Source organism: Hermetia illucens, chromosome 6 (assembly GCF_905115235.1).
Source record: "Hermetia illucens chromosome 6, iHerIll2.2.curated.20191125, whole genome shotgun sequence".
NCBI classification, from domain to species: domain Eukaryota; kingdom Metazoa; phylum Arthropoda; class Insecta; order Diptera; family Stratiomyidae; genus Hermetia; species Hermetia illucens.
The window spans coordinates 3,654,302-3,670,307 of NC_051854.1; the positions used below are offsets into that span (position 1 = coordinate 3,654,302).

Genomic DNA, 16,006 nt, shown 5'->3' on the forward strand with positions numbered 1-16,006 from the left:
GACCCGGACTTAGAGACGGACGATACGTTGTGGTCAGGATGAGGGGTAGATTAAGCAGTCCGTGCACTTTCCGTTAGACCGATCTGCTTTCGCGGCTGCAGGATCGTGAGGTTCTGGCATTGGATGTGTGCCAGCATGAATTGAATTCTCGCATTCGGATCGTTCCGGTCGCTGCCGGTTCTTCGTCCTTTTCCACGAAGTCGATGACCACCGTATTGTCGTCTTTAGGCGGCGCGATAGCGCGCTTCTTCCGCTTAACAAATGAGAAATTACCCGTCCGACTAACGTCGGTCGATAGACTTGAAATTCGCTGGGTACGTGAAAGTACTTTGGTCGTTGCGGCTTACTGCCGACCGAAGTCGGCTCCAGGAACTGTGGAATCAATCGATGTCTCTTTCTTCTCGGTTTTGAAGAGCGTTCTTTTTTGAAAACTTGGGTGTTTAACCCAAAAAATAGCAGTCCATTGACTACAAAAGAGTAAATCAGTTACGTCTCAAGTCGACCCTTCGATCTGCTTTATTGCCAACACTTCAGTCCCATAATATATACATATATGGCCTTCATTTCCGGATAGCTCAAAGGTTAGAGCACAAGGCTATCGCACGGAAGGTCACGATTCAAATTTCACTAGTGGCAGTGGGATTTGTATCGTAATTTTATACCAGATACTAGTCGACTCAGCTGAGTCAAATCATGGTAGTAATTTCGAGCGAGGGTAATGCTGACCACATTGCCTCCTATAGGATACTGTGATCCTGTAGTGTACCGTTACGGTCTTGAATGAAGTACGCTAACATATTCCAATGCCCTGATCCAATTGGATTGTTGCGCCAACGATTATTGTTATGCAGTCTTCCAAGCTAAAGTTTGATATATAGTTAACTTTGTTTTACTGTGTCTATTATTTTAGATATTATGTTTTGTTCGTAATAATTTTTCATTATTTATCTTCTTCATTTCGTTAATATCTATGCCGTTACAATAACGAATTTTATATATTCTTCTACGGCGAAACAGCTGATTTGCTGTCTCCTCCTACAGTGTACTACAAAATTATTTGTCTGCAAACATCATCTGGCCGCAAAAAGTGTCAATTTGGTCTGTCTGTCAATCTAGTTGGGCTCTTGGGGTTTGGACTCTTTTAAGTTATCGAATAAGCCCTAAACATGGCAACAATTACTCGTATTTTAGCCAAGGATGTGTCAGCCTTCTGGTAGAGTAGAAGCCAAACCTTTTTCTTTTTTAGAATGGCGTTCTCGTTATAAAGTTTCCAGATACATCTAACCTCTATTGTTGTGACATAATCAGTCTTTCAATACAAACCCTTCCAGGCCAAGAGCATTCTTCTCGACCAGCAATGCCGTCTTTACATCGTCACGGGAAGCACCACTGAAGGATCCTTCAGCAGTCATTGCAAAACCAGAGGAAGTTGAACAGAAGAAGAAACTTTCTGGTGTGATTACCGTGCCAACAAAGGTTAGTACTGAAGCTATTCCAGTGGTGAATTAAATACAAACTTGAGAATGTCCTTATTCCAGGTTGATATCAGTCCAATCACTGGGGTGCCGGAAGAGCACGTGAAAACACGGCGTGTTCGCATTTATATGCCAGCCAAGAATGCAATGCAGAGTGGCACAAACAATCTTAACTATTGGAAAATCGATTTCGATAACAGGGAACGATGGGAGAACCCATTGATGGGATGGTGTTCCACGTAAGTTGTATTTTGAATTAGATATCACACTTGAGTAATTTTCAGCAGAAAGAAATCTCAAATTGTATTTCTGGGAAACGAGATTTTGTGCCAACCTCTTGTTGAGCTTATCCAACTAGGTCCACAATTAAATTAACCACCATTATTGGAAGTAATTCTTGAGCGTGTAACAAACTGCTTCTGGTGAAGTAGCATTATGATCCTCTCTACCAGAATATCCAAAGGTTTCCAAAAAAAATCTCTCTCCTTTTGTTTTTGTCATGGGCATGCGATGTATCCAACGTCCAGCGGGGCTTTATGCGATAATATTTTCCTAGTAACTCACAGCAAACTAAATCTCGTTTCCTCTGCAATGTTTTCGACAAATCTAAAATCTAGCATAGTGTCCTTTGCCCTGTGGTCTTCTATGAACTCGAGTGCTGGCCGGCTACCAAAGATTATCAGAGAGTAAAATGCCATGCCACTCTTTAATCACGTCCGAAGTTGTGGGAGAGGGGTCGAAATCGGTGGGAAATGATCCACAGGCAAACCAAATCAACAGTAGCCTGATACGTTAGGTGCTGGTTTGGGATCTAGATGAACTGACTCCGCTACCAAGCTCGCTCCTTTCTATCCTATTACAAAGGAGAACTGCAAGTTTTGTGAATAGTGGCCACGTTAATCAAAAGAAAGTTGACTTTATGTATACAGATATAAGTTTATGAATTTACAGGGGTGAGTGTAACAAATTTGGATCAATTATTAATCAGGATACCCGCATAATTTCGACCTCGCGCTCTGGGCTCCTCCTTACGACCGGAATTATGATTGCAGTGAAGCTAAAACGTAAAAGGAAATAAATGTAACTCAATCGTTATACAAAGAAAAGCCACAAGTAAACGCCGTTCACTGATCAGAAAATATTCTCTGTAGCAGTCACTCACTTATGGAGTGAACGTGCCTTTCCTCAGTCATCACGAGAAACAACTTCGTAAGGCGAAAAAGAAGTCAGTATTTGAAGCTGTGGTTTCTCCTGCTCCTTAACAAGACAAATTGTATTCCATATTCAACAGTATGATTTGCTCTTCACCCAAATGTGTAATAATTGAAATATTGCCTTTTCTCTGCGCTTGTAAGCCTTCCTACATGCATGAAGTACATGCTGTAACGGAGAAGTGGTCAAATTTATTTTAATTTATAGTTACCAAGCCACTCGGTGATATAAAAAAAATGGAAAATATGTCAATTGTATTCATTTTGCGTTCCTAATGATGACAGGCTATGTTGATAAATGGTGTAAGCAGGCCCGACACCGTGGTTTCGTGTAGTCCACATATTTATGTTTGGGATAAGCCTGTGCTTGCCATGCAGTTCAGAACATTCACTCACTTTCCTTGATTAAGTTTGCTTCCTGCTCCTCGTACACACGGCTTGCCATATCGTATAAAATATCCACTGCTTTAAGATGTTGTCCGGTAGGCGTAACATTTTCGGAGAGCACTAAGCAGATTTGGCGATTGAAGATGTCTGCGATTTTCTACGATTTTTATCGCTAATGTCCACACTGATATCGCATATGAAAGAATAGAACTGACGACTAGCGTTGAAAATAATCGTTGACTGTGTTTCGGGCTTATGCTGAGCTGATGGTCGCTGCTTTCTGGCCGGTAAGCCTTCAGTTAAAGCTCAGCTTGGAGTCGAAAATTACAATCAAGTATTTCAGCGATGGTTGCGAGCGAAAAATATGTGCACTGATGCAACACTGAATAGTTTTCTGCTTCTGCTGCTTTGTAAAAAGTCCTGACTCCCTTTTTTGTTCGGCAAGCTTCGGCCCGAAGTCTTCAAGCCGAGACTTTATCATCCAGATAGTCTTACTCGCATAGATCTCTGCTTCATCGGAGTGATTGAATGTTATGACCACCCCGACGTCATCTGCGAATCCGCAGATTATGTTCAATGTTCCAGAACACACAGAACAGAACCCTGCGGAACTCCTACTGTTACATCGTACGTCTTCGACCCTTCGGCCGAATCGTAAAGTAACTTCCGCTGTCGGAAGTAATCGAAGATTATACTTAATATATATTTTGGTGTTTATGTCGCGTGGAGCGCTTCGATGATGGGGTTCCATCAGGCGAAATTGAAGGCGTTCTTGTTCAGTATTTCCTTTCGTCAAAGGCTTTCCTGGCTACCTCAATAACTACTTTGCTAGCATCAACTGCTGAACGAGCCTTCCGGAAGCCAAATTCCGTATCTGATAAATAACCGCAACTATTAATTATTAGATATAGCCGGTTATAGATTATCCACTCGAGAATCTTACCTATTGCATTCAGAAGACAAATAGATCTATAGGATGTTTGTTCACTTATCGGCCTACCTGGTTTCAGGATCCATACAAGTTTTTGTAATTTCCTCTCTGCGGGGAAAGAACTTACCTTTTGGCAGGTTGTGAACTGTTTGGTACTATTCTCATTGCAAGTTACAGCGCCTTGTTAGGTATTTCATCAATACCGAAGGCTGCGTTATTACGGGCTTTTTTAATTACGTCCAGAACTTCGTCTGCCGTTATTATAGAAATGTGTTTGGCATTCACTGATATCGTTACAAAGATAGTTTCCGAATTTTGGGGAAACAATGCCTGAACTATCTCATGCCGACATAATCAACTTCTACGCATCTAGCCATGGACCAAAATCTACTTCATCACAGAGTCGCTTCAAGCAATACATTTTCCTTTTTGTGATGGCCTGCTGCAACTTCTTGCGTGCGTGTTTATACTCAATGTATCGTTGTTCAGCGTTGACTTCGTCTTCTAGCTTTCAGGCACTCCGTACGGCATTTCGCTATTTCATCGTTCCACGAATAGTTAGGGTTGTGCTTCTTCTGGGGCAAACGCGACACCTTATCTACAACCATTCCAGTAAACTCAATATTCAACCGCAATACCTCCAAAAATGTCTCCTCATCGAGTGATCTTGGCGACCAAACTGTTTCTGATCTCTTCAGATGAGGATTTATTGTTCTGCATCGCTTATCACTGGTGATATATACCTATAGCCTGATGGTCGCTATGCGTATATTCTTTGCTAACATGCCAGTGGAGCCTAGTTCTCCGCGCCTACGTGTCCGACGTTGGCGAGGGTGATGTTTGGGCAGAAGAACACCTCGAGTAGAATTCTTCCCCTTTCATTTGTTTCCCGACTTTCCCTCAACTGCCCAGCGTGGAAGCCGCCAGCAGTAATTTTGGAGTTGTGCTGTTTAGCGTCTCTTGCTAGCCTGTCTAGCATATTGCATACTTGGAACGACGTAACAGCTGTAAATACAGAGGTATCAGTCTTAACCCTCACAAAGTCGTGCTTACGATGCATCATTGGTTGCTGTAAAGCTTGATTATCGCAAGCCGACAGCGCAGCCTTCCCACTTACGACCGTTTTCCAAACATTTTGATGGAGACTCTTGTATTGTTACAGACAATAGCAAAGTTAATTTTCTTTTCATACACTTGCCTCAGCGGCTTGGCAGTGTTTTAAATTTAGCTAGATGACTCTCATTTATATAAGGTGCTTAAGGTGATCCTGTAGGCAGGATACCTGGTACGACTCGTTAGGTGGTTGCAAGCGCGAACTTTGATTTTTCTACATAGACGACAGTGAGGACTCTTAGTGCAGTCTTTGGCCAAGTGATTTTCCTCTCCACATCTTTAACACAGTTTGGATCTCTTGGTCTGAACCCGAAGTAAGCGTTTTTTTATGGAAAATGCATAGTACAAGACTCATTCGATGCGTTTTTATCTACAGATAGTGCTTTCGTAGTTGACGCGACATACATGGTTAATGTCGTTGTCTGCATTCCGCCATACGTTCTCCTTAGGCTCTTGCTACCTTTCTTCCAGGTTCTTCAGTTCAGTTTCAAATGGTCTCTGCGCGCTGTACAAATTTTTTCCTTGGTAGTGACTTGACATGATCTTTGTACTTATCTGTTTATCTGCCACGCGCACTTTTCTCAGAAACGACTGCACCGCTTGACAGAAATTCAATTGGAATGTAGGAACTGTGAACTTCCACCCATGCCATGAATTACATTACTGTAGGTGGAACTTACGGAGGGGGAGGTCCTCGTACACCTTAAGGAGGTATGCAGTTTTCTCGCCCAATATAATCACATGGAGTACAGATATCGAGGAATATTTTCCGAAGCAGGCATTAGTTTTGACATTGGTTACAAGGGTCAACAAAACCTTTCATACCTGAAACGCTGATCTACCGGCTTCCCGACTTGTTAGATTTATTATTGAAATTTTGTTGAATTTTATTATTGAAATTTCTTAAAAAAATAGGCTTCATCGCAGGAAAACCAATTTTCATCAAAAATTGACCACAAGGCACGGAACATTCCAACATGCAATATAAATTCAATTTCTGTAAAAAATAGGAATAAAACTAATTTTTGCTTTCCTCCATTTCATTTCAGTGGCGATCCACTTTCAAATATGCAAGTTGAATTTAATTCCAAGGATGAAGCTATTGATTTTTGCGAAAAGAACGGATGGCGATGGTTTGTTGAATCTTTGCCTGCACCAAAAAAGGAGAAGCCCAAGAGCTATGGTATCAATTTCTCTTTCAATAAACGAACACGCGTATCAACGAAGTGAGCTAAACTTCTAGTAATGTTGGAATGATTAATGAAAATTTGCTGATTATATCTTATTTTATGTAAAATAAAAAAAAAGATGGAGCTCAAAACGAATACCTTGAGCATAAAAAAATATGTTTTGTAAAAATATTTGTTTGGATTCAATGGAGTGTTTATGATTTTCATATATTGCAATAGTTAGTTGTGCAATGAAAATTAAAAACATATCGTTGAAATCTAATCACTTAGATTGTAGGTTAACTATAAAATACGACGATTTTCAGGTAAAATGTTGGATTTGTACACATCAGTGGGAGCAACTACTTATGGGAATACCCCCATCATCTCGTTGCCGACAGGAATCAAGGACAATATAATGTTTACCAGTTTCGAAACCAACGATTCAAGCAAAGAATACTGCGCCTATACCATTTAGTGTTTTGTGTCCGTGATGGTTGAACTGCCAGTCCCGCGATCTCGGAGCCATATCTCGGGTTTGAATTCCAGCTGCGGTCATTGCTGTTTGTAATTGCGTGAAGGCAATAGAATAGTTCAATAGGGCTATTAAAGGCCTGGATGCTGGAACTAGATATCTCATGTTGAAACATCTTGAAATCAGAAGTGATCTGTGATTTCGCTCTAACTCAGCTCATGAAACACTTCCTTACATTTACTTTGGGAGCAGCGTGACTACAAGTGTCAGCCAAATGTTTGTTGCTTCGAACTATATATAATGAACAACTTAAATTACTTGGGATATGAATTCGACACTTCAAGCCAAAAGAAATGACGACTGATTTCTTTACTATTAGATCATATCTGGATCTGGATCTCCTGGAGCAACGAAAGCCCCTCGTTTCGAAAAAAAATGTTCTGTAGGTTGTTTCCCATGTCGCTCCTCTGCCGAGAATGGAGCATTACGCAGCTTTCTGACAGTAGATTTCCCCGTGATATTCAGGGATCTATTTCATGAATTTTATAGATAAAAATCTTTGCTCGACCACTCATAACTCTACATGCCACCGGGAAATAACGTTTTATTATTGTTCACCCACTGACTGATATTAGCCTATTTATTATTTTCAGCTTAGATGGATGTCTTATTTTCCACATAAAAGAGGACAGGAAGCATTATTATGGCGCATCTACATGCAGGAAACATATTATCGGAACCTGTAGATTGCGATCTTGTAGTGAAATCATTCCGTGACCTTTGCAGCGATTTTTCCATTGGTAGTAAGTCGTCAGGTACAAATGGTGGTAAATGCTAAATTGCAAACGAACCATCATTAGTTCTTTTACATTTTTAATGATGTTTTTGTTGTTTACTGCAGAAAGGTGGTAAATTGTAGTGACCTTGGTCTGTGAATTTCTCATACTTTTGTTACTATAAATTTCCATCCATTCAAAAGTGATTTCTTTACGAGCTTTTCACATTCGCAATTTCCGTAGCACTCACAACATAGGGATACACGGAAGAACACACGGATAATTGAATTACTTTACCTTGCACTCTTATGAGAAGTTTTCGTCTCTTAGCCATGCACATACCTTGCTACCTTTTGACCATTTTGTCTTTCAAATTGCGGTCGACCTAAAACTCCCATTGTGGTTAAATTCGTCTGAGCATTGTTCGTGATTCAAAGTATTTACAACTAATTGCTTGCAATTTGCTACACATGAGACCTTTCATTTCTTCCCGATTAATGTGGTAAACAGTAGTCAGTTGGTATTTTTGTTTCTTGTGGATCGGTTCGAAAAGAATTACTATATCAATCGCGAATATGTCGCGAAGTATTTTTGGGGCAGTAAACGTTACAGCATCACAAGCCACCGCCTTGAAGGGGGTAATACGGAATAGCAGTTATGTTATTCCTGGCGTTTACGATCTTAGCACAGAGGATACAAATTGGGTGCTGACTTCGTCCTTTATTATCTTCACAATGCAAACTGGTAAGTATTGAGTTGAACCAATAATGAGCCTAATAAGGAATTCGTCACCTAAAAATTGGTTCAAGATTAGACCTTCCCAATAAGGACCGACTCAGAGCAAAAATATTGTAAAAAGACGGCTTCCTAAAACAAAAAAAGTTGTGGTTTAACAATAAGGGATATGTAGAAAAAACCAAGCGGTGATTATAATTCATGAGAAGTGTGATTTTTGCCCGTTCTTTTAGTATTTTTTAATGTCTTCAGTAAATTGTTTAGAACGTGTGAATTTTTTTATATAGTAAAAGCCTTTATTCATGGTGTTCCTTGCGATCATATACATAAATGAGTCAATAGTGTCCTTTTGCTAGTTTATTTGTTAATTATAATTCAAATTTAATTGCAAATACGAATATTCCGTCGGCTGACGTCTAGCACTGAGAACATAGGGAAGTACTATAGTTCCCGAAATATCGGCATTTGGAATTAAAAACAGATACCAAGGGGAAGGAAACTGCGGATATCGGTTCATTTATTTAATATATTTTTACACAATTTGTCGATCTGTTTAGCAGGATTTTCACTTCAACTACAGAAGTCCATTTTTTTAAAATCTAATACAATGTTTTCGAGTTTGTTCGTTTTCCGATGGCATGTTTTAGTGCCATGACAATAATTTTCCAGTGACTCGTGTTAGTCATTTGGTCGAAGGTTGCATAAGAATCTTTGAAGGCAAAAATGGCAGTCTCCCAACATGTCTAAAAGCTATACGGCATATATAAGAATCAATAGAGCTCACTGAAAATTGGTAAAGTTCTATAATTGCTAAAAAAGCCAGAAAATTTAAGTAGCTAAAAATATTTGGCGCCAGTCTTAGGACGAATGGTTTGACGATAAACAATGCTACAACGTGGCTCAGGATACCAGGTGCATAATCGAATGCAGAAAGTTCAATGGCCGTCGAAGTTTCAAGAGGGTCAATCGACTGTTACCGTTCTTTTTATTCGATGGAAATGAATGAATATGTGAAGTGGGTGCAGTTGAGAGATTGACTCCTCCATGGCTCAGAAGGACGATTCAGAAGATGTTCCATCTGTAACATTTAGGGTTTAGCACCTACAATGACGGTGCGACCAGGTGCATTTGTCATTCCATTCATCCTTAATAAGCTGATAACGCAACATATCATTTAGCGAGGATCAGCGAACGATATCAGACTCTTATAAAACATAAACATGGAGTGTGTCGTTGGGATGCATTTACATCTTCGTGAAAAAGGTCATTATTATCTATACCGGAAATTGCCCAAAAATCCAAAAGCATTGGATACACTTGGCACTTCTGGAGAAACCCTTTTAATCTCTAACATCATCCGTCCGCATGCAAAAGGCTCACCTACTGCTTGATGTATAAAAACGCGTGACAAGTCGATTTGGCGCTCATATCATGCCGTAATGTCAACCACGTCCTTACTTCGAATGTCACCAGGCAAATTCATCCGCTTCACTGAAAAATTTAGTTGATATACTTGGAATTTGGTGCGTATCCTCTGCTATACATTTTCAGATCGGTCCCCGTTCACGGTGAATTCCAGAGACATTCACTGTGCTTGTTTCATTCTTCCACAAGGGGTGCGATTAGTCACTAGCTTCAGCTGTTGCGGAAATTCGAATAGCAAAGCACGCTTCAGATCATCAGCTCGAGCATTTTGCTGAATACTTGTGAACAATATTCCTGGATACTTGTGGAATACTTTCTCGGTCATAACTTGGATGAGGCGGGCACCAATACAATGTCCTTCGCGGTTGACAATCACTAAAGTCCATTCCAATATATTTTTGTTTCCGATTCTGAAAGCTGCACTACCTGTACGCCTTGATCGAATTCCTTTTTTGTTTTAAACAGCTCCACTAATTCCTCACTTTTGTTGCATTCTGGACACCTCACTTGCGTCGCATGCGATAAACGTTTTTGATTAAATATATCCAAAATTTCAATTACGAACATTTCACTGGAGAAGGCGCAATTTAAGTAAACATTCTGTACTGTGAGTCTGGAGTGATAATATGACTCCCAATTCTAATGCGAACGAAATTTCTCTTCCGGCGCTTGGTGATGAGGACCGCGTGCATCTTTTCCTTACCTTAACCTTAACAGCACTGATTGCTTTGCATGAGCACAACTCAACATCTTCAGATGCTTTGCAGCCACAACCAATGCAATGTCGTCGGCGTAACCCACTACCGTGCCTCCTCGGGAACCGAGAGATTAAGAGCATCGTTGTACATGGTATTCAACAGCAGTGGAGTCAGTACGGAGTCCTGCGGGACATCCATCATGGGTGCCGTACCAGAGCGTCCTTTCTCACAAGTAGATGTTTACAATGGCAACGAGATAGGTCGAAACACCAATCGTCGCCAGGGACTTCTCTATACACCTTGAATTGAATCCAATTTTCACATTCGAAATTAGTACCTCGTAAGATGTGCTGGTATTATCCTTTCCACGAATTACATTTTCGGCCAAGCCAGTGACCAATTTGATGGAATCAATGGTTGATCTGGCTTTACACTGTCGATCTGACAGGACCCCATGGCTCAATGACCGCGGGCAATCTACTATGGATTACTCGTAGGCCTGGCTAACGCAGGGCTAACAAAGGTCGAGTATTTGATTAAAGCAGACTCTCCTTTCCAAAAGGTACTTACATTATCTTCGTTGCCCAGAACTATATCTCCTTAACTGTACAAAAGCCGTTAATAGATTTCGGCCCTTTGCATTATTCTCTCTACTTCGCCATTCTTCAAACTCAGACAATGTGAGACCGCATCTTCTACATGGATGGAATCGATCGATATCATTGGTGCTACTTCTTCGAGATCCTTGCATTGTATATGGATCTCATGTTTTTAGGCCCGTACTGTGACAAGCGAATTCTTCACTGGGTTACGAGAGTCATCCTTTTTGACCAAGTTGAATTTTTTAAACTTAAACATGAGATCGCCTTTTTGCCTCGTTCGGATTTGGCTAGGATCTCCGCGTACGACAGATCGCCCTCGCTAGAGATAACAATTGCCTCTGGGCGACTTCGCACTTTCGATTTCTTCTTCGCCTTTTTGTGAGTGACTTTAGTCCATCCACCGTCAACTCTGATACTTACGAAATCTGCTTTCGGCCCGATTTTGGTGCAGTCTTAGCCTTAACGGCTGGAGATAAGAACGGCGGTTTCCCCACTTTCGAAGTAATAAGTGTTTTGGTTCAGCATACATTCCATATTGCAACTTGTAGAAATTATGTGAGCCGCATTCATAGCACCCATACAGTGCTGATACTCGTGACCGAACTTCTCTGTGTCAAACAGAGTAATTTAACGTAATTTTACGAGCCTTGTTTTCGAGCTTGGGTAATTGCTGGCGAGAAGGAGGAGCAGCGCTTGGTCACCAAGATACCAAATGATCCGGGTGGTCCCTGGATTTTTAGATCCACCCGTTTCCGTCATTTGCATCCGTCATTTTCCGCTAGACTTATGAACTCTAGGACTCTGCACCTTCACCTTCTCCTGGAGGATAACTCCATGCGTATCTTACAGGAAATGTTGATTTACATTCCAGGATATGAGTTTACTATAGCGTGTCCCTCTAAGCAATTGTCAGCCTTTTTGTGTAACCCAAAACAACTACCAATAAATCGAGATATCAGAGGTGATCAGCGCGAAGCAGGCCTTAATAGTTCTACTTCTTTAACCCCTAACAGCCTACAACCTACAACTAACATTAAAATCTAATTGAGGATGTCCAATTTGTCACCAAGATTCGATATCAAACCTAGTCTAGTCTAAATATCTTACGATTCTGACAAAAAACAAAGGTTTTGGTTCATTCCTGAAAACGAAGTAGGTCAACCCAACTTCTGTAATTATCCTATATCAAATTTGACTATTCCAGGATTCGGTATGTTGGAATCAGGCTGCGTCTCAATCAAAAACGAAGTGAACATCATGATGAAAAACGTTATCGATATCGTCCTCGGCGGATTCACCTACTGGCTCTTCGGCTACGGGATGTCCTTCGGACGCGGGCCACTTTCGAATCCATTCATAGCCATCGGTGACTTCCTTCTAGATCCACCGGTTGGAGATCCATTGATGGGACAAATCTTTGCAGCATTTCTATTTCAACTCTCATTTGCCACGACAGCGACAACAATCGTGAGCGGAGCTATGGCTGAAAGGTAAGAACACAATCTTAAATGTCGTCTAATTTCCTTTTCATTAAATTCGAAAGCGATTAAGTAAATTGCCGTTTTGCTGACTGACTGTTATTCTCGTATTCTCGACACGCTAGATGTAACTTTAAGGCATATTGTTTATTCTCGTTTCTGAATACGGCAGTCTACTGCATACCAGCGGGTTGGGTGTGGGGCGAGCATGGATTCTTGAACAATTTGGGGGCAGTTGATATTGCAGGGAGCGGACCTGTGCATTTAATAGGTAAGTCAGGGCGATAGGATTTCATATACAATAAAATTTCGGGGCTATTATATTCCCACGTAAGCTAATATAATCAAGCACTTGAGTTCTCATTAAACATTTACGTTTCAAGGTGGAGCTTCAGCCTTCGCTTCGGCCGCAATGCTGGGCCCTCGATTGGGCAGATATTCAGAAGGAATTAGTCCATTGCCACTGGGAAATCCGGTCAATGCTTGTATGGGATTGTTCGTTCTATGGTGGGGCTGGTTGGCCTTCAATTCCGGAAGCACATACGGTGTTAGCGGATCTAAGTGGCAATATGCCGCTCGTGCGGCTGTTATGACCATGATGGGATCATTCGGAGGTGGTGTGGTTAGTGTCTTGTAAGTATACAAACAGTTTTATTAATATAATGCCTTCATGAAGTCTATCTTTGAACCATTTCAGCTATTCTCTGTTTCTGAACGACGGCCGATTAGATATAATCGACTTGATAAACGGAATTCTAGGATCACTAGTCTCAATCACCGCAGGATGTTTTCTGTACAACGCATGGGAAGCGCTTCTCATTGGAATGTTAGGAGCGTTGTTAGCTTGTTTGACTATGCCTCTTTTTGATCGGATGGCAGTAGACGATCCAGTTGGGGCGAGCAGCGTTCACGGGGTGTGCGGAATCTGGGGTGTTATAGCTGTAGGACTATTCGCAGACAATCCTATTCCACTGGGAACCACAAATGGTCGTTCAGGATTATTCAAAGGCGGCGGCTGGTATCTCCTCGGAGTGCAATCTCTGGCAGCTCTTTGCCTAGCATGCTGGGGGGTCTGCTCAACAGTCCTTCTTCTTTGGTTCATCAACAAAATTATCCCGATTCGAATGGATCCTAATGAAGAACTTCTCGGAGCTGATTTAATGGAACATAGAATCCGACATTCTCAAATCGGTCTTTCTCGTGCCATTTCCGCACTGGCCCCATTACAAGTGGATCTCAGTGAAGTTGCTGGAATTCAACCAATCGGCTTGAATCCAGGACATGAACGAGGTTTGGCAGAACTTCGAGCAGCTGAAGATAAATTGAATCAGTGGCATGCATATGTGAATAGGATGACGCCGAAACGACGCTCCCAAAAAGCAAGTGGTTCAGCGCTTATAACCAAGTCGGCTGTGGGGAAGAAGGGGCTTGTATCCGGAAATATTCTTACAAGAAAATTTAAAGGTAAAAAGTCAAAGAAATCACAACATGCTGACAATTTTATAGCTGGTGGTACGTATAAACAGAATAATAATGACATTTCAACAATATCAAATGTGAATAATGATGCGAAAGTTGAACCCACTTTTGCCTGGGTAGATTGAAACTCTGTGAATTTGGCAAGAGGTTCTAATTGTAAAGAACGCTAGGATAATTAGTATAAACTTGAGAGAAAAGATTAAGAAAAAAAATCTATAGAAACTCAGATGATGTACATATTTGGATTAGTGCTACCAAGTAAAGACAACTTTTTGTTCAAACAGTAATCAGCGAATAAGGTGCAAAAAGTACGCATAAATTGCGTAAATTATTTAGTTTTGATCAAAGGCGAGTTGTTTGTTTCCAAATTGTTTATTCTGTGCATGACTACTTTAGGTTTGTCCTTGATTTTATGCCTAATTTTTTTAAATTCGTAAATGGGGAAACGCGCATAAGTTTCTCGAGAGCCCTCTTAGAATGGTTACCATTCTGTGCTCTCTTGGATAATGTGTAGAGTACTACATACGAGGACATATCAAATATAAACAGGACTGATTTTTTTAAAATTATTCTGTTTATTATATTTCAGTTACAAAAGTGTTTTATTTTTCTACATATTCTCCTGCCAAGGAAATTCATTTTCTCTATCGTCATAGAATTTCTTTGGACGCTCTTGAAGGCCTTGGCGCACGAACGCCCAAGCGATTATTTTAGTGGCCCAAAAAGATAGAAATCGCAAGGACACAAGTCCGGGCTATAAGGAGGATATTGTAAGGTTTCCCAGTCAAAGGAGTCCAATTTTTGTTTCATTGCGATGACTACTTCAGGCCTTGCGTTGTCATTAAGAAGAATTACGCTTCTTGTCAGTGTAAATGACTTCACGATCTCACCTCTCGAAGTTCTCCTGTACAGTCGCAAGTATTAAAAATGTTTACTCCGATTTTTCGACCGAGATATATTAGGGTGAGATGGAGTCGATTCAGGGTCGCGCTTCCTTACATTTGAGACCGAGGCTGAGTTATATGTAGGTGCTCTTCTTCGTTGGCCTTTCGCCATATAAGTCGCATTGTTCAAATTATCGAATTAGATCGATTGAGCCCTTTTTATTGAAATCTTTTTTCGCGGTTGCATCGCGTATATAACCAAGGCTTCAAAACCTTTGGATCTTCCTTAAGTCATGTGATTTTTTGTATAATGATTACGAACAACGAGGGAACTCGTTTCGTTGAGTTAAAGCAGTACTTCTCCTAGGGATTCGCATTTGACAATTTTGAAACTTTACCGCTACCGAAACGTCAACAACGCCACAGATATGGATTGACCTCACGGCTATGATATTTAGCTAGTTAGCTATAGCTAGCACAAAGCATGCTCTCTTGACCTGGGTTTACCAGTTTCTGACGGGATTCTAACTTGAAGATTTCGGATCAGGTTAAGGAGCATTACAATTGTGCAATGTTTGTCAACAACGGAGGCTTCCTTACGGTGAAATTGTGGTTGTGATGGGGATCTGATTGCCAAGGTGAGATCTGACAACACCTTGCTCGGACATGTAAGGGGAACTACGATGTTGGCAATCAACGATAATGGTGGAAGGCTTGTAGATGTCTGTAGCTTCTGGACCTCGTCATTGGTGGCATAGTATTCGAGCACAAAACCAGCGATAAGGTCATTTGGGTTTCAACAGACCGACACCGTACAAGCAATGAGATTGACCACTTTGCGATCAGCAGTAGATTTAGGAGTTGTCTCAAGACAGGCGCTAAAATCGGCTTCGAAAAGGATCACCATTTTCGCGTCGCTTGCGTGTTGCGTCTGATACTTCTCGCTCGGCTGGTGGGGAGCTTTGACCCTCCAATTTCAACATCGACCTCTTATATGATCTGGCTGGTGGATTTGGAAAAAGAGGCAAGTAGAGTTGGACTGAAGATAAACACCAACAAAACCGAAGTTCTCAGTCTAACGGGTCATCGCACTCTCCCTGTTTGCACTAATGAGTAGAGCGCATCTAAGACTTTGATTCATCTGTCGATCTAGAAAGCGTGGTTTCTG

The 16,006-nt window shown here is 41.1% G+C and overlaps 2 protein-coding genes across 2 annotated transcripts; both read left to right on the top strand.

The window, feature by feature from the left end:
• Positions 1–1,052: 1,052 nt before the first annotated feature.
• LOC119659877 (NADH dehydrogenase [ubiquinone] iron-sulfur protein 4, mitochondrial) lies at positions 1,053–6,442 on the top strand. The gene is made up of 4 exons (XM_038068196.1): positions 1,053–1,213; positions 1,332–1,476; positions 1,539–1,714; positions 6,167–6,442. The coding sequence occupies exons 1-4, from the start codon at positions 1,167–1,169 to the stop codon at positions 6,345–6,347; spliced, it is 549 nt and encodes a 182-aa protein (XP_037924124.1). The 5' UTR covers positions 1,053–1,166; the 3' UTR covers positions 6,348–6,442.
• A 1,542-nt stretch (positions 6,443–7,984) lies between these two features.
• On the top strand, positions 7,985–14,282 carry LOC119659876 (putative ammonium transporter 2). Its single transcript, XM_038068194.1, has 5 exons — positions 7,985–8,281; positions 12,202–12,487; positions 12,601–12,746; positions 12,859–13,108; positions 13,173–14,282. Exons 1-5 carry the CDS (start codon positions 8,113–8,115, stop codon positions 14,077–14,079), a joined length of 1,758 nt encoding a protein of 585 aa, XP_037924122.1. The 5' UTR covers positions 7,985–8,112; the 3' UTR covers positions 14,080–14,282.
• Positions 14,283–16,006: the final 1,724 nt, after the last annotated feature.

What these genes read in the sequence shown, in the direction of transcription:
- LOC119659876 (XM_038068194.1), top strand. Translation starts at nt 8,113, where the DNA reads ATGTCGCGAAGTATTTTTGGGGCAGTAAACGTTACAGCATCACAAGCC. An exon ending in AGCGGAGCTATGGCTGAAAG is followed by an intron (nt 12,488 to 12,600) that starts GTAAGAACACAA and finishes TCGACACGCTAG; the next exon opens with ATGTAACTTTAAGGCATATT. An exon ending in GGTGGTGTGGTTAGTGTCTT is followed by an intron (nt 13,109 to 13,172) that starts GTAAGTATACAA and finishes GAACCATTTCAG; the next exon opens with CTATTCTCTGTTTCTGAACG.
- LOC119659877 (XM_038068196.1), top strand. Translation starts at nt 1,167, where the DNA reads ATGGCAACAATTACTCGTATTTTAGCCAAGGATGTGTCAGCCTTCTG. An exon ending in AAGGATGTGTCAGCCTTCTG is followed by an intron (nt 1,214 to 1,331) that starts GTAGAGTAGAAG and finishes AAACCCTTCCAG; the next exon opens with GCCAAGAGCATTCTTCTCGA. An exon ending in TGATTACCGTGCCAACAAAG is followed by an intron (nt 1,477 to 1,538) that starts GTTAGTACTGAA and finishes TCCTTATTCCAG; the next exon opens with GTTGATATCAGTCCAATCAC.